The 21,263-nt window shown below is 40.4% G+C and overlaps 2 protein-coding genes across 3 annotated transcripts in view; both read right to left on the bottom strand.

Moving 5' to 3' along the window:
* ncapd3 (non-SMC condensin II complex subunit D3) overlaps window positions 1–8,614 on the bottom strand; it is a 34,842-nt gene extending 26,228 nt beyond the window's left edge. For both annotated transcript variants that reach the window (XM_011484054.2, XM_020709275.1), the window contains exons 1-7: window positions 8,507–8,614; window positions 6,240–6,412; window positions 3,012–3,174; window positions 2,736–2,902; window positions 463–636; window positions 324–385; window positions 159–246 (exon numbers count right to left, since the gene is read on the bottom strand). In XM_011484054.2, coding sequence (XP_011482356.1) covers window positions 159–246; window positions 324–385; window positions 463–636; window positions 2,736–2,902; window positions 3,012–3,174; window positions 6,240–6,412; window positions 8,507–8,558 — 879 coding nt within the window. In that variant the 5' untranslated portion in view covers window positions 8,559–8,614. The remainder of the gene's footprint in view (window positions 1–158; window positions 247–323; window positions 386–462; window positions 637–2,735; window positions 2,903–3,011; window positions 3,175–6,239; window positions 6,413–8,506) is intronic.
* A 6,613-nt stretch (window positions 8,615–15,227) lies between these two features.
* calhm3 (calcium homeostasis modulator 3) lies at window positions 15,228–19,235 on the bottom strand. Its single transcript, XM_020709273.2, has 4 exons — window positions 18,860–19,235; window positions 16,891–17,018; window positions 16,674–16,801; window positions 15,228–16,243 (listed from the first exon to the last, which is right to left on the bottom strand). The coding sequence occupies exons 1-4, from the start codon at window positions 19,144–19,146 to the stop codon at window positions 15,797–15,799; spliced, it is 990 nt and encodes a 329-aa protein (XP_020564932.1). The 5' UTR covers window positions 19,147–19,235; the 3' UTR covers window positions 15,228–15,796.
* Between the last annotated feature and the right edge of the window lie 2,028 nt (window positions 19,236–21,263).

Here is a 21,263-nt window from a genome sequence, read left to right as displayed (position 1 = left end):
TAAATAGTAATAATTGTGGTTTGATTTGTGAATTGATGGTCTTTCTTTAGTAATCGAATCAGATCACCTGTAAGCCTGTAAACTTATCTAAAGAATACAGATATTAAACAGACAGAGCGTTTACAAACTGACCAGAAACAGAGGTAACTGGACCTTACTTCTTTCTGGTCTCCATGTTTTGCTAAGCAGAGCAGCTCAAGCCCATAGAAAGCCATCTCTGGAATGCTCCTCATTTCAGTCATGTCTCTGCACAGGCAAGAAGATCAGGCTGCTTTCATGGATCATTTCTTCCACATATCAGAGAGTGGCGTAAGAAAACTCACCGTGGAGCAGCAAAGGTAATCTCACCAAGGACAGGTTCAATGTGAAGCAGCTTACAGAAGATCTGCAAAGACCAGAGGATTTGATCTACTCACGCTGCTGTGTGGTCTGAAGAACCGGGGGGGTGGGGACCAGAATTACCTGCGTGAAGCTGCTGGCGGTTTCTGGCCGGTCTTTGAGTGGAAATGTTTGGAGGAGCCTCAGAAGGCTGTGGACCAGAAAAACGGCTGCTTCTCTGATCTTCATCAGATCTTCGTTTGAGAAATAAATATCCTCCTCCTCCTCGTCCTGTTCCTCAGCTTCATCCATTTCCATCTAACAACAAAAAATCTTTTCGATAAATGAAACATTACAAAGACCTGTCCAAAATGCAATACATCAGCTATATAATCATTTAGGTCATTTTTCTTTCTAAACATCACAACATATTGCGTAAAATGTGAGAAGTCCCACCACTGACCAGTGGCGGTTTTTGATATGGGCGAGGTGGGCGGTGGCCCAGGGCGGCACATCATATGGGGCAGCATTTTCTGTGCCGACAGTGTAACACATAGGGAAATAGCTACGTCAAAGAGGAGACTCTGGCTTTTATTTTTACATGCCTGCTACAGTCGGCACTTAGCGCTTTTATTTTGACACATCAGACACTTAACATCACACCCATATCTTCATCCACTCCCATCTCCACACTTATGGTGCAAAAAATAAAATAAAATAAATAAAAAGATGAAATAACTAAGAGTGAAACAACGTAAAACAGCCACATGAAAAGGCACTCAGGCAGAAGAAAAACCCGTGCTCAACCCAATTTCGACCAAAGCAGGCAATGGGGATTATTTCCCACAATTCCCCGCTCCGACACAGCGGACCTAACGTGCACGTGACCACCGCCCTCTGCTGCAAGACACTTGCGGCCCACGCCTCTTTGAGATAGACTATGGAACATACCAAGTCAAAAAATTCGAGAGGGGGGAGCAATTCACCGGTGGCTGGATGAATCACGCTATCAGGTAACTGGGAGTCTTTCAGTCTAAAAATCAACTCTAGGCCACAGCTGCGCGCTCCCGCCATAGAGACGGAGCCGCGTACGTCAGAAAGAACGGGAGGGGAGGGGAAGGGTGGTGGGCGCATCTGTGAGGAGCGCAGCCTACATTTTGATAATGTCATTATTTACCAACTATTGTAGATATTGTTATTACGCGTCTTTTCTGTTGTTTAGTTGGTGTCAGTATTTGACAAAGACAGCAGGTAATGCAGAAAAACAGCTGCACTTTATGAGATCATAAATAAACTATAGATCATTTTTTTATGAATGGATGGAGGTTTTTTGGAGGATTTCTATTGTTAGTGTTGGACAAAATTAGGGAAATGCCAAATATTTTTGGAGTAATCCCACTGATGAGTTCTATGATTTAGTTTGTAATGTTTTATAAAACCCAAAAATGATATTCACAATACGTTTGTTTGTTTTTTTAGATCCAATCGCTTCGAATTGTTTTACAAAGACACACAGGACGTCGCACACCAAGAAAGTATTGCTAAAAATGATGCAGAAGTCCAACTCTAACAAATGATAAAAGAGCAAAGAAAATGGAAAGACATGATTTTTTATTTCTTATTATTAATATTTTCAGGCTTTGTTTGTTTTGTTTCTGCGGCATCTCCATATTTGTATAATTTGTACAGAATACATTTTGATGGAGAGCAAAATATTATACGTTATTTAAGCTTTAACTTGAGTTATTCTGGATTAGAGTTCATGTTTTTATTCATATTTATGTTCAAAAAGTTCATTTTTCAGTATTAAATGTTTTAAAGGTTTAAAAGTTTAGCTTTTTGTGATCAGTAAATGTTTATCTTGTTCAGCCCAAAACCTAAAGCATGTTTTTAATTTAGGCCCCTGTGCGACTGAGTTTGACCCCCCTGTAATACGAGTCTAGACATTTGTGATGGGGCGGAGCCATCCTTTTTATGTCTTCTCATTGAAGCGGAACCAGCCTTTTGTCACTGAGGCGGAGCTGTCTTTTAACGCTGTTTTCTTGATTTACCTTTTTGATCCAACCTCATTTATATTGTATTAGTTTGCATTAAACACTGGAGGTGTCTTTTGTTTCTAAACCTAAACTTTTGTAATAACTTCTGAAGATTAGAGATAATGTTTGAGTTAACTCTCTACACATGCGGTAACAGGGCCTTCATTAAATAATAAATAACCTACTGTCAATAGATGACTGTAGTAATATAACCCAAAATGTGATGTCCACACATGTGAACGCCAGGTCTTCAGAGGTTAAAGGTTGCATACAGAATCTCACATCCACAGCATTTTTGTCATCAATACACAAACAGGCCAAAGTAAAAGGTTTCTTCAGTACTAATGTCGTTGTCTCTACTGTCCTGAAGGGGCTCTGTACCTGTGGAGGCTTTTTCTTCTGGGCTTTGGCTCGTTTCCCCTCGCCTTGAGGATTTTTCATCCCATCCTTTTTGCGCTTTTTTCCAGAGTCTTGAGGCCAGCAGTGTGAGGTCAGGTCAGAGCAGGTGTCCAACAAAACTTCATGAAAGACTTGGTTGGCAATGCTTCCTTTAAGCAAAAAATAATAACAAATAAACAACAGGACCAAGTCTCAGTTAAAATATGCTTTTAACCACAGAGTTATGCTGCATTTGAAGAAACCTTAAGGTTCCCTTACCTGGGATTTTCAATAGCAGCAGGTAGAGTGAGGCAGCATACAGTCCACCCACTCTGTTCTGTGTGTTGGCAGCTCTGGCTTTAGCCCCCAACACATAGAAAGAAAGCACAGCCACCAAGGCCTTGATTGATACCCCATTCTCCCTAAAAATGCCCCAAAAGTTCTGCAGAAGAAGAGTGGAGTTTTTGGTTAAATATTTTCCATCAGAATTTCAGGAGAATCAAATGTGCCACTTTTTTTTTTTTACATGTTTTTTACAGTTGACCACATGTTTTTTAAACTTTTGCAGCTGTATTTATTTATTTTATATTTATTTAATACAAATCTTATTTTTGATAATTTTCATAATAATTGTATTAATAATTTTAAAAATATTTTTTTAATAATTTAATATGAATGTCAGTTTTGATGTCCTTTTTTGATGTTATATTATATAGATTCATTCTGAATGTCGTTTTTGCTGCCACAGATAAATGAGATTTCCCCAATGTGGGATTAATAAAGTCATCTATTTCAGTTTCCTTCTGCTTTCAAGGTTTGTGTTGGAGAACAAAGGAAATACAGTCAGAGATTCCAGTGTTTGCTCCAAATCATCTTTATAAAATAAGAACTGGTTTAATAATGACTGGATTGAAGGACAAATTTAATTTAAGACTTAAATAACGTGAACATTTTGAAGTTCAGTTTAAAAATGATTAAGAACAAAATAATAAAAACAGCATTAAGGTCAAGTGACTAACAGACATATTTAAACTAGTTTGAAACAACTTATTCACTCAAGACTAAAACGTTTAAGTTATATTCTTGTAAGTTGTCTGGAGAAACTAAAAAAACTTCACTCTGTTCACGTTTTTATGTTGTTACAATTAAACTTATAGGCATGAAGATAATGTTGGGTTTTTTTGTGTAAAATGTGTCAAGCATGCTGTGATAATATAAAAAAGAAAAACATTTAAAAAAAATGATGATAAATCACAGCTTAGATATAATATTGTTTTGATGAGGCTACATTCTAATAAACTGGAGGGAAAAACGACTGCATGGGCACATTTTCGACTGCAACCTGAAGCTTTTGTACCTCAATTACAAACAAACCATGGAGGGTCTGTACCTCAATACTGACTATATTATTTAAAGTTTTGGTTGCTGGTGTGCTGCCGGATTTTTATCAAGTAAAAATGTGTACCTCGACTCAAAAGGTGATTTAGACGATTGATTAATGCAATTACCATTTACAGTGCCTTGTGAAAGTATTCGGCCCCCTTGAAGTTTTCAACCTATTGCCACATTTCAGGCTGCAAACATAAAGACATAAAACTGTAATTTTTTGTGAAGAATCAACAACAAGTGGACACAATCATGAAGTGGAACAAAATTTTATATTTCAGACTTTAACAAATAAAAAACTGAAATATTGGTTGTGCAAAATGATTCAGCCCCCTAAGTTAAAACTTTATAGCTGTTGCTGTGGTTCCAGCTGTGTGTCTCTGGGGGTTTGTCTCTCCGTTTTGCACATCCACAGACTGAAATTTTTGCTCATTCCTCCTTAAAACAGCTGGAGCTCAGTGAGGTTGATGGAGAGTGTTTGTCAACAGCAGTTTCAGTTCTTTCCACAGATTCTCCTTTGGATTCAGGTCTGGACTTTGACTTGGCCATTCTAACATCTGGATATGTTTATTTGTGAACCATTCATTGTAGACTTAGCTTCATGTTTTGGATCATTGTCTGGTTGGAAGACAAATCTCCATCCAAGTCTCAGGTTTTTTGCAGACTCCATCAGGTTTTCTTCCAGAATGCTCATCCATTTGGCTCCATCCATCTTTCCATCAATACCTTCCACCGGAGGCAAGGTTCAGTGTCTTTCCCCAAGGACACTTCGACACATGGTAGGGCAAGGCGGGAATTGAACCTGCAATATTCCAATCCAAGGTCGACCGCCCTTCCCCTGCACAACAGGCGCCCTGTGTGTTCAGGGTGATGAGCTGTGTTGCTTTTAAGCCAAACGTTTTGCATTGTTGCCCAAAAGTTGGATTTTGAGCTCCTTCTTCCACATGTTTGCTGTGTCTCCCAGGCGGCTTTTGGCAAACCTTTTATGGAAATCTTTCAGAAATGTCTTTCTTCTTGCCACTCTTCCATAAAGGCCAGATTTGTGCAGTGTCTCCTGATTGTTGTCCTATGGACAGACTCTCCACCTCAGCTGTAGATCTCTGCAGTTCATCCAGAGTCATCATGGGCCTCTTGGCTGCATCTCTGATCATCTTCTCCTTGTTTCAGCTGCAGGTTTAGACGGACGGCCATGTTTTTGTAGATCTGCAGTGGTCTGATACTTCTTCCATTTGAACATTCATGCTTGCACAGTCTCCTTGGGATGTTTAAAGCTTGGGAAATCTTTTTGTATCCAAATCCCAATTTCTCCACGACAGTATCTTGGAGCTGCCTGCTGTGTTTCTTGTTCTTCATGATGCTCTCTGCGCTTTAAACAGACCTCTGAGTCCATCACAGAGCAGCTGCATTTATACAGAGACTTGATGACATCCAGGTGGATTCTATTTATCATCATAAGTCATTTAGGTCAGCATTGGATCATTCAGAGATCCTCACTGAACATCTGGAGAGTTTGCTGCACTGAAAGTAAAGGGGCTGAATCATTTTCCACAGCCAATGTTTCAGTTTTTATTGTTAAAAAAGTTTGAAATATCCAATAAATTAAAATGTGTTTTATATCTTTATGTTTGCAGCCTGAAATGTGGCAAAAGGTTGAAAAGTTCAAGAAGGACAAATACTTTCACAAGGCACTGCATTTATGATTCGATTTACAATTTGATTAACTATCAATTAATGTGTTTGGTTGTGACAAAAATAAACGTTTTATTCTTTGTGTGACAAACTAAACAAAGGCGAGACTTCTCATTTCTACCGTATGTGCTACTGTTTATATAAAAACCTATCTGAAAGCAGGTTTTTCATTAAAACATGTTGAAAGAAAATGGATAAATACATTAGATCTATAAATATTGATTGTCTACACAAGTCTTTGGAAGATGATAACCAAACTAAATCTCCAAATCCCACTGATGACTGATCACATTATAGCTGTTACAACCTGTTGAGTGAATAGTTTAAAAGAGTTTTGGGTGGAACTCTATTGAAAGGTCCATAATACAGTCCACTGAAACTAAATGATGGCAACAACATGACAGCTGCTGGACTCAGGAAGAAAACTGAAACCTGTGAGGATCCATTAATGCTGGTAGACTGTTGTTGATCGGGAACGTAGGCCAGAAAACAGTGATACAGGGTTCTGAAGGCCTCGTCTTCACTGCCATCCAGTTCTTTCTCCAAGACGTCATTCAGTGGTTTCCTCTCTGTAAACTCGGTGTCCCATGCCAGGTTCACCCAGTCTACCAAAAAAAAACCACAGGTCAGCAACAGCAAAGTCACTACATAAAGAAAAAGACACCTATCAGAGTTTTTCTTTCTTACAGTGACATCTAAATGCGCTTTTTACTTTTTTTGAAAGTAGTCAGATTCAGGTTACACCATTATCTGAATAACTCGCCACGAACACTTTGAGTACTCCTGTCCAGCTGCTCGTTAACACAACTCTCCAATCAGCCAATCACATGGCAGCAACTCAAACCATTTAGTCATGTAGACATGGTCCAGACAATCTGCTGGAGTTCAAACCAGCAGTAGAACAGAGAAGAAAGGTGATTTAAGTGACTTTGAACGTGGTTGTTGGTTCCAGACGGGATGGTCCAAGTATTTCAGAAACTGATGATCTACTGGGATTTTCACCCACAACTAGGGATGGGAATAGAAGCCCCATGAAGCTTTCCTAGGGGTTCATGTAATTGTGCCGGAAACATGAACCAACCAGTCAGGGCTTTGAAACCACACAGAACAGCGACATCTGGCGGCGGACTGGAACTTCATCATCTGCTTCACCTTAGCTCCTTGTAACACTTCAATGTGGAAATGATGATGAAAAGACGTCGAACAAAATAATGTTGTTAATGGTGATAAAAAACGAAGTAAAACTAAACAACGAGTTACGTTTTCTGTGAGAAGTACTTGACACAGCAAAACACACATACATGAAGAAAATAAACCAAAGCAAAAAAAGAAAAAAATTGTAAAAAACCAAACCACTGATCTGAAACCCAGGAACTCTGGATGAAGCCACCATAATTATTCCACTGACCTATCTCTACTACTACAATGCCTTCCGGCCATCATATATTGTTAGAACTATTTTCCTTACAAATAACATTCATTAGTGTGTTGTCTTATTAGGAGAAAGCGAGTTGAAACGATCCTGGGCCAGTTTTTTTTTTTTTTTTTTTTTTTTTTAAACCAGGAGTCATGGTAAAGTGCGATGAGCTGACGCTGATTCCAATTCAGGGGTAACAATAGAACTGCTGGTCGAGAAACGTTCGGGATTCATTTGTATTTCTAGAGAACAGCGCCGAACTGTTCAAACACAAGTGACATCTGAACCCTGGTTCAACCAAACGATGCCTCTGGCGCGTCATACGTCATCAACCAGGTGATCTGCGCTAGTTGACACGCGCCCCAAAATATTGTGCCGAACCACTCTGCTTCATGAAGGTGAAACAAGCGAAACGTCCGTGTCACACGGGCCATCCCTAGTCCCTACCCACAACAGAGAATGTTCTGGAAAAGAGAAAATATCCAGTGAGCTGCAGTTCTTCTGTGGGCAGAAATGCTGTTGATGCCAGAGGTCAGAGGAGATTCATGACCAGGCATGTCCGTCTCTTTAGTTCCATCTTCTGATGCTACTTCCAGCAGGATAAGCCACCGTGTCATAAAGCTGGAATCAACTCAGACTCTGGTTTCTTGAACATGAACATGACTTTACTGTTCAAAACTAATTTAAACAAGCAAGCTTTGAGGTGCCAAGGTGGTACAGAGCCAGTCAGCTATTTGTGGATGCTTACATCCCCGCCTGTGAAGCACTACTGCGTAAGCTTACATACGGCCTTATGGAACGCCTGGACAAATCTAAGAACTCAATTATCATGTCTCTGACTGATCCCAAAAGAAGCTCATGCCGCTACACTTCTGCCCTGAGGAAACACTGGATACAGCGATTATACTCTTTTTAATTTATATCTTTTTACTTTTTATTATGTATACTGTATTTGTATCTTTTTCTATGGACTACATCTGAGTCTGAAATAAAAGTGTGTTTGAAACTCCTGCTTGCTCTGGTTTGTTTTTTAACTGACATGATATGAAACGACAGAATAATGCACACAAACGAGGAATGCCTTGTGCTTAGTTTATATCTAACTACAATGTGATTATTTTCTGCGACAATTAAACAACTAAAACGAAATAGTCAAGTTCATTCATGTTCAGCAGTTTCGACGACGTGATACACAAAAACCATGACGGCCGCGTCAAAAAAATACCCGACAACCGCATGACTTTACAGAACGTAATATGAACGTGCCGAATGCAAACCATACCTTCAGGAATTTCATTTAATCTGAGGAACTGTAGAGCAGATATAACATCCATCTTGTTTGTTTTAAATTAGCCCGCTCGAAACGTTGTCTTTATACGCATGCGCACTAACAGCATTTATTTTTCTGATTAACAGTTTGAACGCTATCGCCACCTACTGGTTTGGAGTGTATCCAGTCAGTCAGTACTTTGGTATTTTCCTCTCCCTAAACCAACTCGTTCGTTTTCCTCCTTCCACATCTACTTTTCTATTTTACATCTTACAACTCCTGCAAGTAGAAAGATTTATTCAGGAAAGAAACCACATTTTTGTGGTTTAGTTTATTGTGTTTTTCCACCATTTTGCCATAGTACCTTTTTCATTTAATGGTTTTATTCTTCAGAAAGAAGATCTGTCTGTCTGTCTGTCTGTCTGTCTGTCAACAAGCTACCATACAATCTTTCACAAATGATAATGACATTACATAGCAATATAACATTACAGGGGCACAGCCATTTCTTCTTCTTCTTTCTCTTTCGGCTTTTCCCATCAGGGGTCGCCACAGCGAATCCTCCTTTTCCACCTCACTCTATCATGGACATCTTCTACCCTAACATTAGCCAACTTCATGTCCTCTGTTAAGACATCCATGTATCTCCTCTTTGGCCGTCCTCTTGCCCTCCTGCCAGGCAGCTCCATCTCCAACATCCTTCTACCAATATATCCACTATCCCTCCTCTGAACATGTCCAAACCATCTCAGTCTGGCTTCTCTGACTTTGTCGCTAACACAGGCAACATGAGCCGTCCCTCTGATGTACTCGTTCCTTATCCTGTCTAACCTGGTCACTCCTAAGGAGAACCTCAACATCTTCATCTCCGCTACCTCCATCTCAGCCTCTTGTCTCTGTCTCACTGCTACCGTCTCTAACCCATAGAGCAGAGCTGGTCTCACCACTGTCTTGTACACCTTTCCTTTGAGTCTTGCTGGCACTCTTCTGTCACACAACACTCCTGACACTTTCCTCCAACCGCTCCAACCTGCCTGCACTCGCCTCTTCACCTCTTTTCCACAATCCCCATCACACTGAACTGTTGACCCCAAGTACTTAAACTCCTGCACCTTCTTCACCTCAGCCCCCTGTAACCTAACGCTTCTACCTTGATCCCTCTCGTTCAGACACATGTATTCTGTCTTACTACGACTGACCTTCATACCTCTTCTTTCCAGAGCAAACCTCCACCTCTCTAGCTGTTCCTCCACCTGCTCTCTACTCTCACTGCAAATTACAATGTCATCCGCAAACATCAAATGGCACAGCCATTTCTTGATGTCCAAAATTGCAAAACCTTAAAGCAAAATAAGATTAGAATAAAAACAAAGGGGTAAAGAAAAAGATTCAAGGAACTGATAAAAAAACCTAGTAGAGGTTAGTTGTGAGCCAGTTAATTTAGCAGTTTTCCAGGTTAGCATGTTTTTGTATTGAGCTAGAATGTATTTTGAATACATTGACATAATATGGAAAGTACAGTTTGCTACCTCTCCATTTACAACACTGAATGTGATGTTTGTCAAGTATGAAAGTGTTTCTGAAGAATGACTAAAAACAAAAGTCAAAACCAGAAATGCTTTTTCATTTTCAAAATGAAGCTGCATTTGTTGACTCAAAATCAAAAAGAAAAAGCAATCCGCCAAACCGCTTTTTCTTTTTCTTATTCTTTTTCTTCTTCAACATTGCTTATTCTGTCACTTAATTAAAATGATATAGAAAATGCCATTTGAGACTTCATTTTTAAAAAGTTCTCTAGTAAATGCTTAGCAAAATTCAATTAAAAATATCTAATTTGACTATTAAAATGGATTAACAGAAATGCTTTTTCATTTTCACGATGTAACTGCATCAAATGACTATATAAAATAATTTTAAAAATCAATCATTCAAAATGCTTTTTCATTTTTTACTTCAAATCGCACATTCTGTGACACAATTAAAGTAAAATGAAAAAGGGAGTTGCATTTTCGTCTTCACATCCACGGTCTGAAAAGTATAGCGTAATTCAATTCCAGTCAGCATTAGGAGGGAGGCGGGGCGATGACGTCAGTGCTCACTGTTCCACCTCGCTTTACGACCTCCCGGCAAACAGTGTTGCCAGATTGGGCGGTTTTGGTACTAGATTTGGGTGAAAAAATGGCTTTGGACGGGTAGGCATAATTTGGGTGATTTTAGGGTCGGTTCGGCGGTTTTTATTTTCTCATAAAAATACATTAGCGGACTACGTTAGGCTGGGTGGCTGTTGGAGTTCTGCTAAGCTTCTGCAGTCAGGACCATAAATATTTGGACAGAGACACATTCTTTCTAATTTAGTTTCTGTACATTACCACAGTGAATTTTAAATAAAACAACTCAGTTACCATTGAAGTGCAGACTTTCAGCTTTTATTCCACGGGTTGAACAAAAACATTCCATAAAAATGTGAAAAACTAAAGCATTTTTTGAACACAATCCCTTCATTTCATGGGCTCGTAAGTAATTGGACAACTGACTTCCATGCTATTGCATGGGCAGGTGTGGGCAATTCCCTTGTTATGTCATTATGAGTGAAGCAGATAAAAGGCCTGGAATTGATTAGAGGACTCGTGCTTGCATTTTGAAGATTTTGTTGTGAACAGACAACATGCGGTCAAAGGAGCTGTGGGGAGAGTGAATCATCTAAATTATCCATTAATGGTACTACATCTGAAAACCCTTTAAAAAGGAGCACTGGGAAGTTTAAGATTAATTCAATTTCTTAAAATATGTTCATGAGAAAAACAAATGTTCAAAAGACTAATCATTCAAATCACATAAAATGCAAGGTTCAACACAAAGTTTAAAAAAGAAATTCAGGAACAGGATACATTTTATTAAAGGGGCTATTTTATGCAAAACCAATTTTTTTGAGCTTCAATGTGTACTAAAATGTTTATTCCTCATGAAAAGAAAGCCCAAAGCAATATTTTGACCTGTTCAAGCATTTCTGAGTATTCCTCTAAAAACCTGCACTCTGAGCACCAGCCCCTCCTCGTCCACAAAAACCAGCAGGTTGTCACATTGTGACATAGATAAGTGAAGAACAGCCGGAAGGAAGGAAGAGTCTGCACTGCCCTGGCTAACACAAACATTCACTTTCTCTTCGGAGCTAGTGGGGAATTCTTCCTTTTTAATGCACAATATGCATATCCATCTTTGCAAAAGTTTGAATGTTGCTTGTTTTCGTGTGCGAAACACAGACACGATGCTGAGGCCGACTTTAGGATGACGCCATGAAGTGGGCGGCACACACAAGCTGAGAACGGCGGCGCCTCAGAAATCCAGTCATTTTACTTCCGGGCTTGAAAAAAGCTTGTTCTCTTGTGTGCCAAAGTTAATACATCATCATATGCATGAATACAGTTTATTAAAAGGCTTAAGTACAGCATCGTATAGGTCTCTTGTGAAAATTATGATTGGGCTCAAATCCCAATGAAAGGCTCACTGGAAACTCTATGAACGTAGATCAAAAGATGACGGAAGTGTTGAAGTGGGACTTTGTTCTGTTCAGCCTTATTGACTCCTGCATTGATTATTGTAACTCTCTTTTCTGCGGCTGTTGTGCGGAGGGAGGCGATCATCCTCTGATTCCAAGGCTGCAGGAGTGTCCTTGAGCAAGACACTCAAATCCACATGGCTGGTAGTTAGAGTTCAGCAGCAGTGCTCAGTGTGTGCATGGGTGAATGTGACTGTAAAGCACTTTAATCACGGTAGAAAAGTGTTATAGAAGCATCCACCATTTATCATTTTTGCTTGGTCTTCCTCAGAAAATCCTCTAGTTGAGAACTCGAGCTGCTTTGATCTTCACCAAAACCCCATTGTAGAAGCTAATCTTTGTTTCTCTTCCTTCCTTTCTATTTCTTAAGTTTGAACATAATTTTAAAGGCTTCACTTCTCCAGGATCCTGAAGACTCTTCTCAGCATAAAAACGTGAGTTTTTCTCCTTTTCTGCCCATAGCAGACAATGATGTAGGGGTATTCCTTGCAGGATGAGATGGTGCATTGTCATGCATGAAGATGATTTTGTTACAGAAAGCACGCTTCTTGTTTTAGCACTTAAGGGACCGACCAGCTTTCTCCTCATGATTCCAGCCCAAGACATGACTCAGCCCCCTTCATGCTAACATTGCAGCCTTGTTGGGACTTGGTGAACATTCACCATCCACCCACTACTCATCAGTGAACAAGAGTCTTTGAAAATGAGTTTTCATATATTTCTGGGTCCACTGCAGTCATTTCTGCTCATGATTTTTGTTTATGGGTGACTGAATAGAAGGTTTACGTAGAACTGCCAACGCGTGTCTGTCCTGAATTAGCCACAAATCTCTCAATAGTACGATAATCACACTGAAGTAATGATGGGACTGGTAAGAGTGACGCGTCGCACAGTTTGAAGCCCTGTGAGATGACTCATTGACTGATTGTTGTAATATTGTGCTAAATAACTTAAATTGAATTGAATACTAAGCAGATGTGAGAGTTACCTGCCTGGTTTTTTGTGGTGTTTTTGTCTTGTTCTGTTTTCATTGTCAGTCTCACCAGGTTCTGGTTTCATATAGTTAATCACCCTCAGTCTATTTAAGTGTCTAGTTTTCAGTAGCTCAGTGTCAGGTCCTCTGCTCTGCTCTGTTTTCTTCCGTCACTCCTTTGTTGCTCCCATGGTTTTTTCATGTTTCAGTTTATTTATTAAATGTTTTAGGTTTCTGCCAACCATGCCTGGTCTCCAGCATATTGGGTCTCACACCACAAGTTTGTGACAGCATGATAAAAGGCAGAAACACAGAAAATCCTACCAGATATGGAGAAAGTAGAAAGTATCATAAAATTGAGGAGGAAAAGGACAATAAAGGATAGATTCCCCAGAACAGAGGTAGAGGCTGTAGTGGAGGTGGTTTATCTACGTGTTACCGGCTATTTTTTCTATATTTGTTCACTATTTAAATTGGATGCAGTCATTGACTTGTGTGCCTGAATGTTTTAAAAGCCTTCATGCAAAACTCACCAGTCCACACCCTAGTAGTCAAATGATCCCTGTGACATGGCATTGGTCTTGTTATTGGGTGGAGATGGGTCCATCAAGCTTGGCCCACTGAAAGCTGGAGACCCCACCAGATATAAGATACAATTATCAACTTTAAAATTAATTAACTAGAAAGATTAAAAACATTGTTTTGAAAATCTCAAAAAGGAAAACATCATTGGGAGAACAACAATAGACGGTCAAGTTTCACATGTTCTCTTTTTCCGGCCATTTTGAGCGTTTAATTGACCCCACAAATGGGATTCTTCAAATACTCAACCTACTCAAAGGAAGGTTGGGTTTCTTACTTCTCTAAGCAGGCAAATTGTTTTCAGCAGTGCTAACATGATCACACAAGGGTTTTCTAATCATCTGTTAGTCTTCTGACACAATGAGCAACCATAGTGTACCATTAGAACTGGTGGAAACGGACATCTAGCTGGGGCCACAGTCACAGAGAAAACCATTTGTAAGACTTTATGCTGAAATGGTTTAGCACAGGGTCATCAAGTCTGGTCCTCAAGAGCCATAACCCTGTCTGTTTCCCAGCTCTCCCTGGACTGCCTGATGCTGACTACTTGAACTAGATGTGTTCAGTGAATCAGGACGTGGAATTACTTGAGTCAGCCAATCAGCAGCAAGCTGGTCAGGGAGGACTGAAAAACAGGCAGGGTTGAGCTCTTGAGAGCCAAGGTGGGCCAGCCCTGGCTTAACATCTTGCAGTGCTAGCAAAGTCCGCCTCCTTAAGAAGACACGTGCAGACCACCTGAAGTTTGCCAGTGAACACCTTCATGATTTAGAGAGTGATTGAGAAAAGGTGCTGTGGTCAGATGAGACCACAACTGAGCTCTTTGGAATTAACTCAAGAGAAATGCTTCCAATGACCCCAAGAACACCATCCCCACCGTCATCCATGGAGGTGGAAACGTTATGCTTTGGGGGTGTTTTTCTGCACAGGGCTACTTTACTGTGGATGGGAGGATGGGCGGAGCCATGTACTGTCAAACTCAGAGTTTGACACAGGAGGCTTAAATGGGTCGTGAATTGGTCTTCCGACAGCATAATGACCCAAAATGTACAACCGAGGCTACCAAAAAACGACTGAAGATGTAGATCAAGGTCATGGAGTGGCCCAGCCAGTCTCTGGACCTTAATCCTATTGAAAACCCATGGAGAGAGCTGAAGCTCAGAGTTGCTAAGCAACAGCCAACCAAATCTAAATGAAGTCATTTGGAAAGAAAGTTGGATCAAAATTTCTCCTGATATTGTTGGTGCAGAAACCTGGTCATGAACTACAAGAAACCTCCAAGGGATGAAATACTAATATCTCTCAATGAAATGCTAAATAAATGTTGACAAATTCTTTAAAGTCGACTCCTTGATTTTCTATCCCTCGTTGTTTAAATGAGCAAAGACTACACCTCCTTCTTAAGTGGGGAAACCTAAAAAATCACCAAGGGATCAAAAACTGTTTTGGCACAGCTAAGCCTCTACTCTGCTGTGTTTATTTCAGTGCGTTTTGATCCAGCTGTTTTACTATGGTTCCTTGTTGATTTTTAATTTGCTTTCACATGACAGAAATGTGTATTCAGAGGACGATTGAAAATCTGCAATCACAGCAGATTTTCTTCTTTTCAAAAAAGAAAACATGGGTTTTGAAGGAGGATGATGTTCTTTATTGTTTACAGGAAGACATTGCGAATGTCTTACATGTCTGTGGTGGAGACTGCAGATTTAAATGCAGTCTAACTCAATTTCATCACATTGGAAGGAGGTTTGGCTCAAATCCTTTTCTGTAATTATCATAAAACCTAAACTGTACACCTAAACTCAACTTTGATCCTTTTGCTACATGAAAACAAAGTAAAGTCATGAACAGGAAGGGTATTATCAAAGGCTTTTCTCTCCTCAGTCGCTGACCCGCCCTCCTGCCTTTCAGTCACCTTCATTACTGTTCAAACAAGTCAAAACGATCAAGTATTTCAATCCATGAAAATGTTGGATAAAATGGCCTCCTGTGCTCCCTAAAAAATGACCCTGGACTTTCTATGCTAAAGAGGATGGGAAAAGAAGAATAGGAGGTTATTTCCTTGAGAACAAGTCCAACTTAAACTACCAATTTTGTCCTTTTTCCACCAGCAGTCAGTCAGCTAAGCAGACATTCTAGTGTTTCTATGCAATGTTTGGAGACAAAAGGCGACTCGCTGAGTCCAGTTTCACGTCTAAAGATCAGAGTACAAAGTCCTCCCTTCAGAGTCCTCCCAGGTAACACATGGTTGTGGTTTATAGGCAAACCTCGTCACATCCAGTTCAGGTTTACTGTAGTACCACTTGTTAAGCAGCTGTTCCACCTGTTCTTGCTTGGTTATTCCGTGGAGCCTTTCTTCTTCCTCCTCCAAGTCTTCTCGAATAACGGCAAAGAAGGGTGGATGTGGAAGATGAAGAATGGTGTCCTCACGCATGTCCTCAAAAAACTGCACCACACACTTACGGGCAAAGTCCCGAGCGTGCAAGACGCAGGTTTCATCAAAGAGCCGCTGCTCCACATCCAGATAATTGCTCCAATAGCGTGTCTGCAGGAACTTGGCGTGGTCATCAAAGCAGGGCTTCACCAGTCGTCCCAGTGCTCCCAATAAAATAAGGAACAGGAGGATGGACCAACCCACTGCCTAGACAGGGAAATAAGTAGAACAACAAGACGTTGATCGTGTAATGTTAAATAAAAGGTGGCAGTGCGATCAGCTCCAATTGTTTTCATTTATGTGGAGGGTGTGTTTAACCCTTGTGCTGTCCTAGGCACTTTAACGTTGGGAGTTGGGTCATCTAGACCCACTAGACAGTGCGCTGAACCTTTTTTCTTCAATGATTTGTGATCTTCACTGGTGTCCATGGATTACATGAAATCTTTCCACCTTTATCCACCTTTGTCATGGTAGGGAGAACACGTCAATGTAAGGGTGGGGTCATCTAAGATAGCACAAGGGTTACATGACACCCAAGCCCACAAAATCTACAAAAAGGCCTAAATGCTGAGCAAGTGATATGTTTTATTGAAGTTCTTTACATGTACTTACAAAACTTGAAGGTAAAAGAATTTACCTGTGAATAGCACCGAACATAACGAGAGACGGCTTTGCGGAAAGAGCTGTTCCTGAAAATAACATCCTCTTTGCAGGGCACTTTGGCCATGATCTTGGTCATATCCAGCCCAGTGTTGTTCGGTGCACCTAACAAAAAACACAACACTTGTTCAAAGTCATACATTATGGATAGGTCAAATTTGTCGAAAGCTGTGTGCTTGGCGTGTTTTAGATACCTGAGAACAGTGCAGGGTCCACACTCACACTGAAAGCACAGATGAAGATTTTTCCATCCAACAAAGTGACCAAGATCCACACCATTGGTGCGAGCAGAGCCCTCTGAATCATAGCTGAAAATAGGTATCTATAAGAAGATGTTCAATTTATTACACCCCTCCAATGAAAATAGTGTATATAACTCGTTTTTGTCGCATTTTTCTGATGACGGAGGGCATTGTTACAAAGTAGATGTATCTACTTGTCACCTGTCTGCTCTAGCTCATCACTTTCAGACACATCATGCATGTAAAGCACAAGACTGGTTTTATTTTGTCATGTTTTTCACATTCTCTTCCTGGTGCCCAAAGAACAAAATGGTGACCACGGCCTTTACTTCCTGTTTAGTAGTTGGGCACAGGAAGTGGAAAGTATTTTGATTTCTTTGTTTACCGTTTTGTTGGAATGATTTGAGTTGTTTGTTTATTTATGTTTGTCTATGTTTAAAGACTTTAACTGCATGATTTACAAGACATTTCTATATTTTGTTGTATATTTACCTTATTGTTTGTTTAAAGTGGCCTCCTTCCTGGGCGTGGCCAGCCAGTTAACTGGAGCCCATAAAAGGAAAAGAGCTCAGTGTGAGGGGGGAGAGCATGTGTGAGCTGCGCGGCCCAGGTGTGAGCTGAGCGGCCCAGGTGTGAGCCGCGCGGCCCAGGTGTGAGCCGCGCGGCCCAGGTGTGAGCCGCGCGGCCCAGGTGTGAGCTGCGCGGCCCAGGTGAGATCATAGAATAAAAACCTGTTCCTGAACTTAAAAGTCATCTGCCTCCTAAGTAAACCAGGCCACTCTAGTCACATCACGTTGTGACAGGCATATATTAAGAAAATTGCATTTCAGAGTATTTCTTTATTCAAAAATTCAGTTGGAAAAAGAGATAATTTGTTCCATTAAAAAATGTTGGGCGGGCCACAGTCTCTCTGATCTGCTCCATTCTGATCATCCACTGTCAGACACGTAGATCCATGGTCGTCTTTGTTTTCCTGGTCTGAGCTGGAATCTGGATCAGAACTGGACGGCTAGATAGCTCCAATATTGCTCGCACTTTTTGTTGCACCCGTAATATTTAAAAATAAATTCTTTAAAGACCCACTCCGATCATCTCGTTTTCTAGGAGATATTTACTGCAGGGCGGTAGGAGTTCACTAAAAGATTCACCTCCAAGTTGTTGGTAGGACTTTGGCTGCGAAGTGACCCCCCCCCCCCCCTTCCCCTCCCAGTTGCTGAGAGCTTGGAGCTTGTGGCTTGCCCAAAGTATTTTCTACGTCACAAATAAGCTCTTTTTCAAACAGCTTTTTTTCGTCTGCTCCTGATGCACAATTTGAATTAAGAAATACTCAGACCATGCTATTTTCTTCAGTAATGTCCTCCATCATCAGAAAAATATCACAAGAACGTATTTAAAACACCCAAAACATGATTTAAAAAAAAAAATCAAAGTAGCTCTTTAACAACCATACAATGAGATATCGTGGATTCTTTCTTAATATCGCGTCTCTCGCTGCTAAAGAGTATCTATGAAGAACAAACTCCTCATTTTAAGTGCAATAACTTGCTGAATAACAAATACTTTGTTGCCTTACTCTAACCACAGGTTGCTGCAGTTGTTGTGGGAGTTAGAATTGTCTCAAAGATTCAAAGAAAAGGCAGAAGAGACTCAGAGAGGGCCAAATCTTTGGAATTGGCTTTAAGCTTCCCAGGGAACATGCCACTCTCACATCCTCTTCAGCTGCTGAAGCCTTGTAGTAGAACAAGAACAGCATACCTGGCCTATTCAGTGCATTTTGTGTATAACGACAGATAAAGACCAGCCTGGCAGCTTCACAGCAAGGTAAAACAATTGTGACTCCTACGTATTGTAAGGAGCGGATTTAGTTGCATTCTTAAATGCCACTGTTGCGTGTCCTTTTAGTTCTCAAACTCTGACGTACTTGACAACAGCAGGATTCTTTGGCCTGTTTCCTGCAGGCCTCAGCCACTCATCCATCATGACCCCTGTGTGCCGATTGACAAGCACTCCCAAAAAGAAGAAAATGACGGGCGGAACGATCATTACTCCAAGGGAGTAGAGCTTGTTGTACTGTGGGAGGCAGGGGCAGTTAAAGTCAAAGCTGGTGTAGAGCTTGACGCTGACCAGAGCGAGTACGATACAGATCCCATTGGAGATGGACTCAGAGTTTGACTGGAAGTACTGCAGGACGAGCTTCAGACGGTCCATGACTCTGGGTCAAGTTGTACTTCTGGTTTCACTCCTGAATGGATCAAATAAACACAGATTTTTTGTTTGTTTTACTTCCCTCAGAAAAAAGTAGCACACTTGAAGTTTATTTTATTAGGTTTACTTGAGTATAGGTATAGCAAGTCTACTATAGACCATGTATAAAAAGGGTAAGAAGTGTACTAACTGAATACTTCAGACTAAAATGGAACCTTTTAAGTTTACAGTGTGTAGATAGCATATAAAAAGTAAACCTCAAGTATACTACCTCACTTTTATTATAGACTGCATGTACTAGTACACTTAAATAGACTTCTATTTGCTAGTGGAGAAAACAAAGAAATTCATGTCTCACTTACCTGAGATGAAACAATCCTTTTAAATAAATGTGAAAATCTGGGATTAGGTTTCCAGCTGAGCGGTTTTATTTAAAGTACTAGTTCTAGAGTACGCACAGCAGGGATCCTGAGAAGAACGTGAAAACACCTGAGCAGGTGTCAAGGCAGCACGGACACACCCAGTCTGCTGAAAACACAGCCGGTCAGAGGCGGAGCAGCAAGCCATGTTATTGTTCAACAGTATACGCAGATGACGTACTGATAACGTGAAATTAAAAGATCAATCTTAGCATATCTACGGATATACTGAATAACAATTCTGTGCATACTTTTTCTGCTTTCATTCTGGATGAAAACATCAGTTTAAAAAGCTGTAAATATGAAGATAAATGCTGTGAGTGTGGTGCACACGGTGCTACCAGGACAGTTTCTGCACTTTTTATGACAGATTTGCTTTAACTTCATTTCTTTAAAGGCAAATTTAACTTGCAAATCAGTACAAAAACAAACTAAAATAATTACTATTATCCATGGCACTGAAATGACTTACAGTTACAGTCCAAATCTGATCATTTAGAGACAAATGAAGAAACCCTGAGGATTCTTTGAAGTTTTTAATGTCATGGACCAGAAAGAGCAAACAATTTGGTGAATGTATAGGAAACCTTTCTCAATAAAGGAATGGAAAGAAACCTAGAAACCCCACACGGCTCCTGGTGTTAAAAAGGTTGGCGTCACTCCCTGGCTCTCCTAAACCAGATATGTATCCACACCCTTTACACTCTCTGCACAGGTGTCAGTTTATGCTTATATGTGACACACTGGGCATAACTCACGGGGCATAAAGGTTTTCCACTTTAGGTAAAATCACCACCAGTCTCCTCAGCAGCTTCAAGCCTGTTCATGATAGGTTTGTTCTGTTTCTACCCTCCCTGTTTCCTTATTTATCCCCCCCTCTGCACTCCTTTCCCTTTTTTCTTTTTTCACACACTATTCCCTCCCCCTCACCTAAGCTGCCACATAACCCAGCCACTCTACAATAGTACTGATCTGCACAACACACTCAGACACTCAGGATGTCCAGCATTACATCACATGCACTGTGCATTACACATTAAGCCTCATAGCAACATCAAGCACACCATTATGTGTACATATATACTCATTTTTGCCTCCATCAACAACATACAGTTTCTAACATTCACCTCAACAGCAGCATGTCCACCCTAAGGTTAGTTACTTGGAATGTGCACGGAGCTGGAACCAGAGAGAAGAGACTGAAAGTAATGAGCAAATTAAAAGATCTCAAAACTGATTTTGCGTTTCTTCAAGAAACTCATATGTCTAATTCCTTAGTGAATATTCTCGCCACAGCAGATTTTCCCAACGTATATTCAGCCTGTTATAATTCTAGACAGAGAGGAGTAACAATTATGATAAATAGGGAAATTAAATTCACAGAAACTAGTACAGTCATAGACCCAGAGGGAAGATTTATAATAGTCACTCTTTCCACTCAAAATATGCAGCTGTGTTTAGCTAATGTGTACGCCCCCAATGTAGATGACCCTAAATTCTTTCATTCCTTCTTCTCTGCGCTATCTGAACATACAGACAAATCGCTAATCATTGCAGGTGACCTCAACATGTGTTTAGATCCAGAGATGGATAGGCTAAATAACACAGGAAATCTTAGACTCTGGCAATCCACAAACACTGTTAAACAGTACATGGAGGATTTTGGTCTTTGTGATGTTTGGCGTTTATTCCACCCCACGA

This window comes from Oryzias latipes, chromosome 15 (genome assembly GCF_002234675.1).
Source record: "Oryzias latipes chromosome 15, ASM223467v1".
Taxonomy (NCBI): Eukaryota; Metazoa; Chordata; class Actinopteri; order Beloniformes; family Adrianichthyidae; genus Oryzias; species Oryzias latipes.
Note: the sequence above shows the minus strand (reverse complement) of the source record. Positions and strands in the feature narration are given on the sequence as shown.